This window comes from Dama dama, chromosome 3 (genome assembly GCF_033118175.1).
Source record: "Dama dama isolate Ldn47 chromosome 3, ASM3311817v1, whole genome shotgun sequence".
In the NCBI taxonomy this organism is placed as follows: Eukaryota; Metazoa; Chordata; class Mammalia; order Artiodactyla; family Cervidae; genus Dama; species Dama dama.
In genome coordinates, this window is record NC_083683.1 from 70,086,768 (window position 1) to 70,101,984 (window position 15,217).

At 52.8% G+C, this 15,217-nt stretch overlaps 3 protein-coding genes across 4 annotated transcripts; 1 reads left to right on the forward strand and 2 right to left on the reverse strand.

Annotated features, from left to right (window-relative positions):
• Positions 1 to 262: 262 nt before the first annotated feature.
• On the reverse strand, positions 263 to 4,933 carry MARCHF9 (membrane associated ring-CH-type finger 9). Its single transcript, XM_061131226.1, has 4 exons — positions 4,398 to 4,933; positions 3,182 to 3,337; positions 2,314 to 2,506; positions 263 to 2,056 (listed from the first exon to the last, which is right to left on the reverse strand). Exons 1-4 carry the CDS (start codon positions 4,752 to 4,754, stop codon positions 1,722 to 1,724), a joined length of 1,041 nt encoding a protein of 346 aa, XP_060987209.1. The 5' UTR covers positions 4,755 to 4,933; the 3' UTR covers positions 263 to 1,721.
• Positions 4,934 to 8,344: 3,411 nt separating this feature from the next.
• CDK4 (cyclin dependent kinase 4) lies at positions 8,345 to 11,435 on the forward strand. The gene is made up of 8 exons (XM_061131238.1): positions 8,345 to 8,542; positions 8,944 to 9,180; positions 9,354 to 9,489; positions 9,607 to 9,774; positions 9,916 to 10,025; positions 10,279 to 10,329; positions 10,467 to 10,602; positions 11,015 to 11,435. Exons 2-8 carry the CDS (start codon positions 8,963 to 8,965, stop codon positions 11,105 to 11,107), a joined length of 912 nt encoding a protein of 303 aa, XP_060987221.1. The 5' UTR covers positions 8,345 to 8,542; positions 8,944 to 8,962; the 3' UTR covers positions 11,108 to 11,435.
• A 151-nt stretch (positions 11,436 to 11,586) lies between these two features.
• On the reverse strand, positions 11,587 to 14,339 carry TSPAN31 (tetraspanin 31). 2 transcript variants are annotated; one of them, XM_061131252.1, is made up of 6 exons: positions 14,147 to 14,337; positions 13,454 to 13,621; positions 13,104 to 13,184; positions 12,645 to 12,776; positions 12,232 to 12,345; positions 11,587 to 12,127 (listed from the first exon to the last, which is right to left on the reverse strand). In XM_061131252.1, the coding sequence occupies exons 1-6, from the start codon at positions 14,207 to 14,209 to the stop codon at positions 12,053 to 12,055; spliced, it is 633 nt and encodes a 210-aa protein (XP_060987235.1). In that variant the 5' UTR covers positions 14,210 to 14,337; the 3' UTR covers positions 11,587 to 12,052. The 2 variants fall into 2 exon arrangements, with proteins under 2 accessions (XP_060987235.1, XP_060987242.1); XM_061131259.1 differs by lacking the exons at positions 13,104 to 13,184; positions 13,454 to 13,621 and having other exon boundaries at positions 14,147 to 14,339.
• Positions 14,340 to 15,217: the final 878 nt, after the last annotated feature.

Consider the following 15,217-nt stretch of genomic DNA (forward strand, 5'->3'; position numbering starts at 1 on the left):
GAGGTTGGAAGTGATACACTTAACACTTCCAGGCTACTCACACCCAAGCACAGCTTTGATTCCTATTCTCCCAGGCGAGTCCAGGTGGTAGCACCATGGACAGCGGCTGAGACCCCTTTAGGAGAGGGACTAGGGAGGGCCATTTCCCAGGCAAGGATATGTGACCTTTAACAGAGAAGCATTCCCAAAACACCCCCAGGGAGAAGGCAAAGCAGAGCCTTCCCTGAGAGGAGGACCAATAATAGGAGAGGTCTCTGGATCTGACTTAAGCAATGTTATGAAGTAATTATTTTAATTGCTGATGAATAGTTCACGTAAGAGACACCATCCTTCATATAACACACAGCCCCAAGGCCGCAAGAGAAACGGACCAGGCATCGCGCTGGCATCTTATTCAGTCCTTCCCAAACCTTTTCTCAGCCCTCTACGCGCCTGCCTCAAAGCACAAGATCTTCCAGTTAATATCAACCAGCTGGGGCACACCAGGATCAGACCATGACCCTGAACAAGGGAGCCCAAACTGGGGCTGGAGACTCATAACCCTGGGACAGTCTGTCTCACTCCCAATGAGTCCAAATTCACTTCACACCACTTCTGGTGAGCACATTACCTAGTAGGGATTGATAGAACCTGCAAGATTCCCTGAACAAGGACTGCTCCAGCCCCCAATGTTTAAGGGACTGGAAGAGCTCTCATTCTTGCAAATAACCACCATCCTTCACATTTGCAATGTCTATTTCCCCTCAAATTTTCCGTATCTATTATGATACTTAAGACAAATTTCCAAGACTCTGTAACTCCAGTTGAAAAACATTTTGGAATTTGTAAATCAGCTATTATTTGAAATAAATGCACCATCAACTAGTCTAGAAATCTTTTTGTGCCATCACTAATTTTCCCTACAATGGCATTCAACCTGTCCCTCATTTATCCTCAATTCAGCGCCATGAGGTAGACAGGAAAACCACGGTGGAGATTTTTTTTCTAAATCACACAACACCCAGGTGTCAGGTCCACCCGAGATGCTTCTGAGCACTGCCACCCAGCAGCCAATGAGAATTATTCACCACCAAGTGGGAGTTACACCTCCAAATCAGAAACCACTGCTGCATTAGGGATTTGCAACCTCTGCAGAGAAACTTCCCCACACCTCCCAACCCTCCAGAAAACCCCCGGATGAGAAAGGAGTCTCCATGTGCATATAAATGATTCTTTATGCCCTTCCCCCCATGCAATGGGGGGGTGGAGCGCAGGGAAGCACCCGGCCCTCATGCAGGGAACGGGAGGTCAGTGTTTACTAGTCTTATTGCCAGCTGCCCTGTGGCCATGGGGTGGGGAATGGGGGGGGGGTCTACAGCCCCTTTCTTCTGGCATTGGTCCCCCTTCACCAAGTCACCATAGTGGAGCTGGGGGGCTGGAGGCCCTAGGAGCTGAGGTAAGGACGGTTCTCTAGGGAAGAAATGGTGCTCTCCCCACCTGCCCACTGGCTGCCCCAGGATGAGTGTGAGGGGCTGTCAGTGGGGACTGGAATGTATCCAGGTGTCTCTACCCAGCGGGCAGTAGAGGCCAGACAGTGTCTCCAGCGTGAAGCTGTCCACGGAGACCCTCGGTGGTGGAGGCGGTGTGCCTCGGACACCTTGTCCAAGTGGTGCCTCCAGCAGCCACGACAGAGCATCTCTGGCCGATGCATTGACTCAACATCCCCACTCCCGAAGTTCAGTTCAGACTGTGGTGACCCTCATGACAACTTCACGGCCAGAACTGGAACTGGAACGGGCATCTGGTGGCCGCAGCTGTCCAAGGAGATGCAGGATTGTGTAGCCACAGCGCTGAGGCAAGAGCGTCCGCATGCGCTGGGCAGCCGGGGGGCGGCTGGTGGCCCCAGTAGGGGGGCCCGTCCGTGAGGTCCTGGGGCCCGGCTTCCCTGCCGTCCCTCCCCCTGCATCTCCTCCTATGTCCTTGGTCTTGTCATAATTCAGGACCTTCCACTGCTGGTTTACTGCCTGCCAGCGCTTGAAGATACGATAGACGGAGGAGCCTTCATGGACGATGAGGCCTGAGCAAGAGGATGAGAAGTCCAGAGTCAATGCTGCCCAGACCTAGACCAGAGGCACTTAAGCCAACATTTCTCCAGGGGGAGGAGATAGGGTTGCAAAGGGCCCAGAGAAGCAGGTAAGGGAGGGACACCAGGATTCCCCTAAAGGTTCTCAATGGTAGAAAACACGGCCATGAGACTGAGGGAATGGGCAGAGAAAGTGAAGTGTGTCAGCTGGAGGAAAATGCTGAGCAGGGGGGAGAGAGAGGTGCCCTCACCTATGCAGACGACATCCATGAAGCCGTACATGCCATAGCAGATCTGAAAGAGCAGATCTTGCCGTTGCCACTTGGCTGAAGGGCTAAGTGAGGACCAGATGAGCCAGGAGATGCTAGCGACGAGGAAGAGTGAGCCCAGAACTATGGCTGCAATCTGGACCTTCTCGATGACCGTCAGGGAGATGGCCTGCCACTGTACGGGAGAAAAGGCTCCAGAAAGTCACAGAAAGAGATGGAAAGCCAGGTTAGGGTTGCCCTGAATAGGAGGATGCACAAGGAGCCTTCCTGAAACCCTTCAGGTAGGACTAATAATCTGTCTTCTCTGTGCCTTGATCAAGTCTAGAATGTGGCACTTCTCATATTGTTTGAGACCATTTCCTGTCTTATTTTAGAAAGGCATGACAGACAACTGCTCGGAAATCAGATCATCTAGGATCTGAATTCCAAATCCTTACTCACTTTCTGGCTGAGTAACTTCGGGCAAGTTTTAAAATTTACTTGTGCCTCAACGTCCTCACTGACTTAAAATGTAGATACTAATGGCACATAATTACTAGGATTAAAAGCGTTAATACACACCAAGAACTTGACACACAGATAACTCTACATGTCTGCTTCCAGCAGTAACGGCAGCGCGGCTGCCTTTTCCTCTTTCGCTGTCCCAGGGCCTGGCACACAGGTGGCGCCCAATAAATGTCTTTGTGAGTAAATGAAGGAAGGGAGATATTTATAGACAGGAGATGATAACGGAGGAGAGGGTGACTTTGAAACAAGAGTAAATGGATGAAATGAGCTGCCTGGAGGGTCCCTGATTCTAACTGCGGAAGGGCCCTTGCCCCAGTCTCAGGGTGCTCCCCTTATACCTCACCTGCAAGGGATTCTTGGTGCTGATTGCCAGGACCTGGTACTTGAAGTAGCAGAGCTCACAGCTCCAGGACCCCCTCTCGCTGATCCAGCGGATGAGGCAGGGCTGGTGCGTGCAGCGCACGGAGCCGTCACAGCGGCAGGGGCTCAAGAGCTCCCCCTGGAGGAAGAGTGAGGAGAGGCGCTGTCAGCTATCGCCACCCGAGCTCCCCACTCCAGGAGTGGGGTCAGCTATCGCCACCCCACTCCAGGAGAGGGAAACCTCTTCTCCAGGTGTCTACTACCTTAAAAAAAAAAAAAAATCAGGCCTTTCAGCCAAAACAAAGCAAGACGCTAAGGCTACAAGCCCAAAAGAAAAAATTTAGAGTTCAAGGTAAACTTCCCGGACCCAATAGAAGAGACAAGAGAAGGGATGGGGAGCGGGGAGTTGGCTGGTAAATACTGGGTCTTCTCTGTTCCTAGAGTTTGAGGAGGGTGCTCCTTAAGGCTTCCCAACCGGAAGGCCACCCCTTAGGATCTGGAGAAACAGAAGTGCGAGCTTCTGAGCCATGCCTTCCTAACCCATTCCATCACTGCAAAGTGTTTCACAGACGTGGTGCAGACTAGGATAGGTTACAGTCCTCAGTTTCCAAGAATCAGGAAGATATCCTAAGGGTGGGAGTGGAGGCTGTTCCCCTTTAATCAAAGTATTTTCTCAAGACAGGAAGAGACACCCCTTGGTGCCATCCCGGGACAACTTTGTCCATAACATTTAAACAAACAATATTCTTTGGAATGAGAAGGAAAGTTGTGGAATGGGAAGTGAAGAAAAGTGCCCCACGGAGAGAACTACGGAGGGAGGCGACGGCACCGGCTGGGCGTCTCCTTTCAAGGTGGGAACAGAAGCATTCTCCTGTCTACCCACCTCCCAGCCCTCAGCCTTACAGAGACCCTGGGGTGAGAGAAGTGGGGGAGAAAGGCTGCCTCGGTTAAGCCGAGATTAGGATGTGGGGCCCTCCCAGGAGAAAGCCCCACCCCTTCCTGGAGACCCCTGATCCGCCGCCACCCCAAATCTGCGCTCCTGGAGTCTCCAGCCAAGCCCCCCAACCTCACTCCATTTCCACCCCAGGTCCCTGGGTCCCGCCCAGCCTCCCCAGGCCCCGCCCCCCGCTCCCGGTCTCCCCGGGCGCCCCAGGTGCGCGCCCCCACCCTCCCCGCCCCGCCGGGTGCCCAGGCCTGACCTGCTCAGGGCCCTGGAAGCAGATTCGGCACTGAGGGGTTCGGAGCCCGCTGTCCAGGCTGCTGCTGAGCGACAGGGCATCCAGAGCGCCCGGGGGCGGCGGCGGCGGCGCGGGCGGCGGCGGGGGTCCGGCCCGCGGCTCCTTGTCGCCGGCCAGGCCCCGGGCTCTTGGCTCGGACCCGTAGTACTCCTCTTCGTCGTCGTCGCCGTCCCGGGCCGAGCAGCCGGCGAAGGGCGCCCAGCCGCAGCCGCCTCCCCCGCCCCCCCGGGGCTGCGGCTCGGCCGGGGGCCGCCCCCCGCCCGTCAGCACCAGCAGCTTCAGCTCGTTGAGGAACATGCGGAGCCGAGACTTGAGCATCGTCCGGGCGCCGGGGGGCGGGGGGCGGCGTGCAAGGGGGGCTCTCGGGCGGCGGGGGGAAGGGAGAGGACAAGGCCGGGAAGGGGGCGCGCGCTGTAGAGCCAAGCCCGGCTGGGGTCTATGGGGCCTGCGAGAGCCGTTCACTGCTGCCACCGCCGGGACTCCGGGGTTTGCGGGGCCGAGAGGGCTGGCGGCCCGGGGGCGGCGGGGCGGGCAGCCATGGCCGGGGCAGGGGGCGGGGTGGGAGGGGGCTCAGGGTGCCGCGCCCCGCGGGTCCGGGTCCGGAGCGGGCCGGGCCCCTGGGGTTACGAGCCCCGGTCCTCCTGCGCCGGGGCCGCCCCCCATCGCCGTCTTCCTGGCCCCAGTCCCGCTCCGGCTCCGGCTCCGGCTCGGCCCGTGCGCTCGTTGGTGGCAAATGGCGGCTCCTTCCGGCGGCGGCGGCGGCGGAGACCCCCCCGGAGCGGCGGGCGGGCGGGGCGGGAGCCGGGGAGCCGGTGAGGGATGGAGGGAGGGGCGGGGCGGGGAGGGGGAGAGGAGGAGAAGGGGCCGCGGCTGCGCATCCCCGCCCCGCCCCGCGCGAGCAGGTGTCCCCAGGGGCGGGGGCGAGTGTGCGAACCCGGGGGAGGGCGGAGGGAGGGGCGTGGCCAAGGCAGGGGGGTGTGCACATGGGTAAGAGAATAGGCGTGTGAATGGGGGTGTGGGGGGGAGCGGGTGAGGATGGAAGGTGTGTGGTCACAGGCGCAGGTGCACCAGGGAGGGAGAGGCTTGTGCAAAATGGGAGTGTGCAAAGAAAGCAAGCTACAAAAAAAAAAAAGAAAGCTAAGCAAGGGTCCGAGGTGAGTGAGCAAGACATGGGCTCAAGCAATAAACACTTCTACACAAAAGACTGAAAAGTGTGCACAGTGTGGGGCCGTGGAAAAGAGATGAATGTGTCAGGGGTGGAATTGGATTGTATGGAAAACAGAAGTGTGTAATTGTAATGTGTGAGGGAGGTGAGTGAGCAAAGGAGCGGAGTGTTAAAGGGGGGAGTGTCTTTCCTGGTATTCTCCTGACCCACCACCACTGCACTGAAGTGAACCACACCTAACACACACACATACACACCCGAGCACGCACACACATGCTTAGCTCTTTGTTGTATGGGAGGCGGGATCTTGACCCTAAGAACCAGTTGAACCCTCTCATCCCTTATTTCTACCTTACAGTTACATCCTCCCTCTCCTCTCCTTATCAATGCTGTGGGGAAAGGAATTCCAGGGAAGTTCATTGGGTCAAACACACTGGGAAAAAATTAATTAGTAAAAAAAGTAATTAACAGGAAAAGGGAGGGTATGTAATCAGGGACAGACTGCCAAACTAAGGATCCTCAATAGAAAGTGATTAAGGAGAGTAATGCTCTTACAAAGCATTCAAATATTTTGGATGTATGGATGAATGAATCAGAAGAAGGGTCTGGAACCCAAGCCAAGATGGAGGATGACTTCTATTTTAAAAACAGCGAGCTTATGTGGAGGGTGAGGCTAAAGTGGGACCTTGCTGGTGTAGGACGGAAGTTTAACACACTCAGAGACACTTAGCCTTCCAGAGGTTTACAAACCCACAAATCCTAGCAAAATAGTCAATGAAACATTCACCTCACAAGCCCCGTAATCAGTTAGCACCTTGGGATTTTTCTTACCAGAATTCCAGTTGCCTTTGCCAGCAAAGGCCCAGGACTACAACTATCAGAATGCAAAGAGGGGAAATCTGTACTGACATGTCTTCCATTTCGCCCTGGAGCATGGTTTATATGAATCTCAAGCTTGAACTCATATCCTCAGCCAGATGATTAAGGAGAACAGAAGTTAGGGCACAAGGAGAGCAAATAGAGTAAAAGAATGGTTTCAGATTTTAGACAGTTTATCATAAATGAGAAACTTACCCCTTCTTTTCCTTATTCCCATTCTCTCAAAGGGTTGGGAGACAAAGAAGTTGGAATCAGTAAGACAAGGGAAGTCAGAGAAACTTGCCTGTTGTCTACCTAGATGTCTGTGAGCAGAGGTTGTTTGGGAAAAGTCTCTTAGGGTAAGGTCTAGGAAAGCTTGCCATAGGGGGAAAAAAAGAGAAATGCAACGACCCCATATAAGGAGTCACAGGTTTGCAGAAAGGAACACTCATTTTCATGCAGTGTGGTGATAACTTCCTTGCTCATGCTCACTCCTATGTCTCTCTCTATGTGATGTATATAATATCATACACACATGTCATACCATCTTACTGCAGAAAAGAACCTTAAAGGTCAAGTATTCCTCTTTCCAGCTCATCAATAACTTCTCTGCCAGAAGGTATCTGGTCTCTGCTTTAAAACTCCCAGGAACAAAACCCACTGGAAAAAAAAAAAAAAAACTCCCAGGAAAAGGTGGAAGTTGGGAACAGGGGACGACATTACCTTGCCACACGTCCTGTTGGATTATTGTACTAACCTGCCTTCCATCGGTCTTTTAATACTGGTTTCGTCCTCAGATGGGCAGCCCCTTGGACTGCAACGAGATCCAACCAGTCTATCCTAAAGGAAATCAGTCCTGAATATTCACTGGAAGGACTGATGCTGAAGCTGAAACTCCAATATTTTGGTCACCTGATGCAAAGAACTGACTCACTAGAAAAGACCCTGATGCTGGGAAAGATTGAAGGCGGGAGGAGAAGGGGACGACAGAGGACGAGATGGTTGGATGGCATCACTGACTCGATGGACATGAGTTTGAGTAAGCTCCGGGAGTTGGTGATGGACAGGGAAACCTGGGGTGCTGGAGTCCATGGGGTCGCTAAGAGTCAGACACGACTGAGCAACTGAACTGAACTGGGCACTGCCTACTCCCTATTTTACATGACCACATATAAAATATGGGACTATATCTTTATAGATAACCTTATCACTAGTTGAAAAAAAGGTCGAGACACGAAAAAAAAAATTTTTTTTATTAGTTGGAGGCTAATTACTTCACAACATTTCAGTGGGTTTTGTCATACATTGACATGAATCAGCCATGGAGTTACATGTATTCCCCATCCCGATCCCCCCTCCCACCTCCCTCTCCACCCGATTAGGAAGCAAGGACTCAGTAAACATTTGCTGAATGAATGAATGAAACAAAGACACAAATGAGAACATGTTTTCCGCTGACGATGGAGCAGAAAGACGACAGCACCACCTCCCGTCCCTCGACCCACCTCCCCGCTTAAAGAGAGTGAGAGACGGGTAGTGAGACTCAGGCTCGGCCTGCAGCCCAGAGTTGGGAATCCTGGGTGGCCCAGGTTGCCATGGCACCGCACTGGCCTCCACCCTCTGTCTTCTCCCGCCCCTCCGCCCCACCGCCCCAGCCAGAGTTAAGGCAGCCAGTCACGTGCCCTTCAGCGTAACCACACCTCTGCTCCTCCAAGCAATGTCAAGCGGTCACGTGTGATAGCAACAGATCACGTGGTATCATCTCTACTCCACCTCTTTCCCCTCCTCTCCCCTTTCGCGTTCAAAGCCGCTTCCCGGCTGCCCCTCTGCGCATGAGCAGCCTGGTCACGTGGTGCGAACGTCCGGCGTTCGCCCCGCCCCTCCGATTTCCGCGCGCCTGTTTGGCAGCTGGTCACATGGTGAGGGTGGGGGTAAAGGGGGCCGCTCTAGCCTGCGGCCTGTGTCTATGGTCGGGCCCGTAGCGTCCAGCTGCCCAGGACAGACCTCGAGTGTATGGCGCTGCAGGAACCGGCTCCGGGGTCCGGATAACGGGCCGACCCCGCAGCTCCTGACACGGGGCGAGGTGAGCCTGGCCCTTTTCAGGAATGGGGACCATTCTCGCCCCCCACTGCTTCCTACGCGGGCTGGTTATAGAAGGATTGCTCGAGGGCGGGAAATGGGGCAGGATGTGATAATGTTCCTTTGTGGCCGATGGGAGGTGTAATTTCAGGAACTGGGTGTCGGGTCTTTGATGTAGGGGGTGTGTCTTATGGGATTTCCCTTGTGTGGGGCTCGGTGGTCCCAAAGGAAAATGCATTTTTGAAAAAGTGATAGGGCCTCTCGTGGCTGGAGGGTTTGGGGTTATTGTGTTACCCAGGGGGCTGCCCTCAGGGAAGTGCGGGGATGCTGCTGGTGTTGTCTGTGCGATGTCTTTCGTGGGAGTCGCTTTGTTGCTGCAGGCTCATTGAGCCTCTGTGATTGTAGGCTCTCCTCTGGTCTGAGAATGGCTGCCTCCCGATATGAGCCAGTGGCTGAAATTGGTGTTGGTGCCTATGGGACAGTGTACAAGGCCCGTGACCCCCACAGTGGCCACTTTGTGGCCCTCAAGAGTGTAAGAGTCCCCAATGGAGGAGGTGCTGGAGGGGGCCTGCCCATCAGCACCGTTCGGGAGGTGGCCTTACTGCGGCGTCTGGAGGCTTTTGAGCATCCCAATGTTGTCAGGTGAGAAGCAGATGGAAGGGTGGGAGTGGGTCATGAAAGGAAAAAGACTCCACATCTAACCTGTAGATGTGGAGTGGTGGCCGGAAGAGGCGTGGGAACCCCGAGGAGGTAGGGGAGGCCCTGTCGGTCGGTCTGAGACCATTGCTCAGCGAGTGACCACTTCTTCTGGCCAGGCTCGTGGATGTCTGTGCCACAGCCCGGACTGACCGGGAGACCAAAGTGACCCTGGTGTTTGAGCATGTGGACCAAGACCTCAGGACGTATCTGGACAAGGCACCCCCACCAGGCTTGCCAGTGGAGACCATAAAGGTAAGTAGGGTGGGCAGACCCTGAGAGGTAGCTTGAGACCTTCGTGGTAGTTTCTGTTGTAATTTCAGGTGTGGCACCTGGTTCCCAGTTTCTCTCTACTTCCCGCTTCCAAACCAGGATCTGATGCGTCAATTTCTAAGAGGCCTGGATTTCCTTCATGCCAACTGCATTGTTCACCGAGACCTGAAGCCAGAGAACATTCTGGTGACAAGTGGTGGGACAGTCAAGCTGGCTGACTTTGGCCTGGCCAGAATCTACAGCTACCAGATGGCACTTACCCCTGTGGTCAGTAGAATGATGGTGGCCAGGATGGGATCTGGCTGGGGGAGAAGAGTGGTTGCCCGTAGCAGTTGAGAAGGAACATGTTTTTTCATGTGCTTTGCAATAACTTGCAGGACTCTCATTCGCACTACTTATTCCTATCAGGTTGTTACTCTCTGGTATCGCGCTCCGGAAGTTCTGTTGCAGTCTACATATGCAACACCCGTGGACATGTGGAGCGTTGGCTGTATCTTCGCAGAGATGTTTCGTCGAAAGTATGGGGCCCAAGTATCCCAAACATTTTTAATTTCCCCAGTCTTTTATTCATAAACCACACCCATACCCTGCCCGCTCTTCCACTTACTACTGGCCACCTTGTTCATAGCCGGAAACTCTGAATTAGGAATTTCAGAATTAGGAATTTCATAGCCCTTTATTCTCCACGCCCTGTTTTGAGCCACTAAGCAGTCATCTACCACCCTGTCTTTGAAAGACTGCTACCGGAATGAATGTCTCTTTTCACCTTAGGCCTCTGTTCTGTGGAAATTCTGAAGCTGACCAGTTAGGCAAAATCTTTGAGTAAGTGACCTGCAAGGGGAAAGAACTTTGCATTTCGAGTCCTCTTTCTACTGAGCCCTTGATAGCAGCTGGCTTTGCCCCTGGAGATGGGGGCTGGAAAAGGGCCTTCCTGACCAGAATTCTCCTGTTCCCCATAGCCTGATCGGACTGCCCCCAGAGGATGACTGGCCCCGAGATGTGTCTCTACCCCGAGGAGCCTTTTCCCCCAGAGGGCCCCGGCCAGTGCAGTCGGTGGTCCCTGAGCTGGAGGAATCTGGAGCACAGCTGCTGCTGGTAATAGACTCAGGCATGGGCACTGGGAGAGATTGCTGGGGCAAATCACGTTTGTCGCTCAGTTGTGTTCAGACGCTTTACAACCCCATGGACTGTAGCCCACTGGAGTGGGTTGCCATTTCCTTCTCCAGGGGATCTTACAAACCCAGGGATTGAACCCAGATCTCCTGCATTGCAGGCAGTTTTTACCACTTGAGCCACCAGTAGGGGGAAATGGAGCAGGATAAAAGGAACCCAAGTGCATTGTTGTTACAGAGATTTGTCAGTGAACGGGCTGGTTTTTTTTTTTTACTGTTTTGAACGGCTGTCCACAAGAGGGATAGAGAAGATCACCCATTCTAGGTATCGTTGGAGGTAAACAGGAGTCTTTTTTGTTTCTTGTATGTTTTCTGACCTTTGTGTCCCTTCTCAGGAGATGCTGAGTTTTAACCCACACAAGCGAATCTCTGCCTTCCGAGCGCTGCAGCACCCTTATCTACACAAGGCAGAAGGTGACGCAGAGTGAGCAACGGAATGGCTGGAACAGAACCAAGGCGAGAGACCACCAAATTTCCCTTCCTTTGAACACTTGAGTGGAGAGCCCCACCACTGAGAAGGCAACCTCTGCCTTCACCTCTGAAGCTGTGGTGACTCCTCCTCCAACTTTTTACAGACAATATTTTACTGCCTTAACGACATTCCCCTCCCACCCTTTTGAGGCTTAGCCTTATCCTGTGTCCCTACACCAAGGGGTATGTCCCTTGTTCTCCCCTTCTTTATACCTTTATATTGGGATCCTTTTTTATACAGGACAAACAAAACAAAGAAATATGGTCTTTTTCTTTTTTTTTTAATGTTTCTTCCTCTGATTGGCTTTACTATTTGGGGATTTGAAAAAAACCATTTGAAAGATGGAACTTCCTTGCAGATTATCTTTAGATCACAGGGTCTACATAGTCAGTGGAGCCCCTCAACTAACAAGAGAAGAAAAGGCACTTACATGGCTTCTTTGATTATAGAGTTTAAATGGTTTTTATTTTTATATTCACTGAACTTCCCCAACCAGGTCCTCCTTATTACAAGAGTTCTTGGTAGTTTTCTCTCTGGATCTGTCCCTGATTTACCCTTGGAGCAAAGATGTGTTGAGGTGGTCCAGCATGTGGAAGGAAGAAGAGGGGAAACAGCCAGGAATGACTCCAACCCCCATCCCATCTCCCGTAATCCTGGCAACTTCCCATATCCACTTAAGGAGAGAAGAAGGAAGAAGGGTTTTTCTTTATACCTTATAATCTTTCTCCCAGTAAAACATCAAGGCATAAAGCCTAACTGTTCAGTCATCTTTCGGGAACATGGCAAAGGGCCTTTCCTTTTTCTCAAACAAAAAGGGCTAGAGACCCCAAGTTTTCCCTAAGGGGAAAAAAAAGCTTAGGGAGAGCAGACAGCAGAAGAGATGTCAGAAGGATCCAGAGTCTCATAGAAAGGCACTGGGGTTGGCTCGAGGATCCTTCTGATTCCGAAATCTCATTGCTAGCCAAACACCAAGGATCTGTAGACAAAGAGAAAAGAGATACGCACAAACTATGAATCTGGGGCTAAGACTTGGAGGTGTAGAGAAGGGATAAGGGATATAAGGGAACTAGAGAATGTTACCTCTGTGAAGCTAAAGAAGAGTCCAACACCCCCCAGGATTTTCAGGGCCTCATCTGAATGCTTAAGAAATTTTTCTCCACACATCTGACATGTGGGGCTCCGGCTCTTGCAGACCTGAGGGAAAAACACACACATGCATGTTTGATGCTACGGTGCTCTATCGTAACTATGGTGAATGACCCTAGAAATTATTTTCCAGTTCCTGATTAGTATCCTATAGACTGGACTCTCACTTGGCTAATTCTCTAGAATCTGTATCCATCCCCCAACTACCAGCACACAGCCCCAGTACGAGTGAGCTGCTAGAGACAGGCAATCACAAGCTCAAATCTGCCAATGTGAGCATCGGCTTTAGCCAGTTTTCTATCACACAGACCACCGCCACCCCCCCACCCACTCCCATGCCAGCTCACTGCAGTGCAGAAAGCATAATCTTGTTGATCCAGGGTTGTAAGGTTGAACAAGCCACAGCAATCAAAGCTTCTTTCCAGTTCATCCCGGGTCTTGTTGCTCATGACCCACCAAGAAGCATTGATGACATCTGTCTGGAGGATACAGGCAGAAGGAAATCATTTGATGCTGCTAACCTTAAGAATCCCCTACATTTTCATCCCAGTTCCAGTGCTTCAGTTTCCTTTTTTAAGCAAAGGGAGTTAACGTCCTTCAAAAGCAAAGGTGCAGACACAGTAACTATCCACTTCCTTCTGGATGGTGCTCACGGTCGGTCAGCCGGACATCCCAAAGGAAGCAAACAGCTCTGGAAGTAGTGGCTCTAAGAATGATCTTTGGAGCCAGACAGAGTAAGGAGTCAAGAGGTTAGAGGGTTGGGGGGGGGGGGGGGGGAGTGAGTACTTGAAAGGGCACCTTCTTACCTGTTTGCTTAGGTTAATAGCCAGACATGAGCAAGAGATTCCAAACTGGAAGATGAAGACCAAACCAAGGATGATCATGTACTGAGAGGAAGAGTTATGGAAAAAAAAAAAAAAAAGTCCCAGATTCCTTTATGGTCCACCTATAATAACAATCTGATCTAGTCAAACAACTGACACAGTTACGTCAGTTGAAAACAAAATCACTGGCTTTTGTTTCATAGAGTATGGTATAAGGGGGGGCAAGGAGACATACCCCCCCAAACACCGGAGGTCTCCTGCCCTGCTTTCTGACTTCCTAGCTGACAGTCCTCCCAGGAGCCCGGTGCCCTGGCCCCTTCAGGTCAGGATACGAAGAAAAGTAGCACTTGGTGATGGTTGACGGCGCCCACCAGCCCAGCAACCGCGATGAGAAGAAGGAAGACTCCCACCGCGATGACTCCTCCGATGATGTGGATGCTGGACACCAGACCCAGGCCCTTGGCCCATGCAGCCACTCCAATGAGCAATAAGCCTACCAGCTACGGGAAACAGCAGAGTGTCTCTCAAAAGAGCGCCAGTGTGCATCACCGCCAAGGGCGGAGGTCAGAGCGGTGCCGGACACTAAAGGAGAGCTGAGTTTTGCGTGAGTGAGCGAGAGGACCAGGACCAGGACCGGCCCCGGACACCCCTGCCGTCAGAGGTCAGAACGGCTGGAACAGGGCTGAGAGGCGGCAGGGAGCGTGAAGTGTATGAACATAAAATGGAACACTTAGCTTCATCCATCACTTCCATTTGGGAGAAGCCTAAATTCAGAAGAGGGAGGGCTGGGCCTTGAGCCCCACGATAAGCCTTCACTTCATCACCCCCCACCCCTAGATAAACGCTCTGATCACCGGAAGTCTCCCCTCTTCCCACGGAAGTCTCCAGGAATCCCCTCGTCGCCGGAAGTTCCCGGGAATCTTCCCGGAACCCCAGTACATCCCTCTCCCCATCCGAAGTCCCCTAGACATTCTCTCCACTGGCCTTTCCGCTCTGGAGCTTCCCCCCCACCTCTAAAACCTCACCATGTAGACCACGTTGAGCGCGCAGAGCGCATTCTTGGAGCAGGCAAAGCCTCCGCAAACCATCTCCCCAGCTTTGGGGACCCAAGTGGCCCCAAGGACTCGGGGGGACGGTCTCGCGGACCGTCTTCTTGGACCCCGACAGCTTCTGTCTCTTTAAATCGAGTCCAGCCAAACCCAATCCTCTGCGCCTGCACCGTCCCACCCCCGCCTTTGGATTGGCGAAACTCGGGACTAATCTAGGACGTCGGTGGCCTGAATGCCAGTCAATCTGCATCGCGTCACTGACCCGCCTGCCGGCCCCTCCTTTACGTTCTTTATTGGTTGAAACTTAAAACTGGGGGCAGGGCTTCCAGAGCGTCTCTTAGGGACCGGAGCCTAAATTTCAAAACCCCGGATTGAAAACGGAGTTTTCTGTGGTGGCGGCTGCAAGAGGACTTACCCGAGGGAGGAGACTCTCGGGAAACTCCGGTGAAGAGAAGGTGCTTCAGGGGCGAGGTGAAAGGGCTCCTCCCCTCAAGGGACGGCCCTCCCGCCCCTTTCCCCTTGTCCCGCAATGACCTCATGATGACGCTCTCGTTTGCTACTATTGCATCACATTCGGGGACACCCAGAGAAGCAAGACTCAGCTATCTAGCCTGGCCACAGAGGCCGCAGGGTGGGCATACCACCGCCTAGCAAACATGCTCATCTTTGCAAGTGCGTCCGCTGGTACACATCCCCTCCTGATGGGGTGCGAACATGCTAGAAAGTCAGTATGAAAATTAGCAGCCTCGGAGCGGCGCGTTCCTGTATGTGACAAAACCACAAGACGCACATGAGTGTGCTGGAGTCTTTAGAGCACATGCCTGATCCTGCGCGGTAAAAAAAAAAAAAAAAAGATAAAGGGAGGGGCCTGGAATATGAATAAATATCAGGGGAAGGCGGAGTCTTCACATTTTCACTCCAGGGGCGGGCGTAGTGGTTGATCAATATCTGTTTATTAAGGAATAAATGCTTTGACGCGCCGCCTTTTGCGTGGGAATAGGAAAAGACATAGTTCCTCTTTCCACCAAAAGAAAGAGGCAGTCGTAG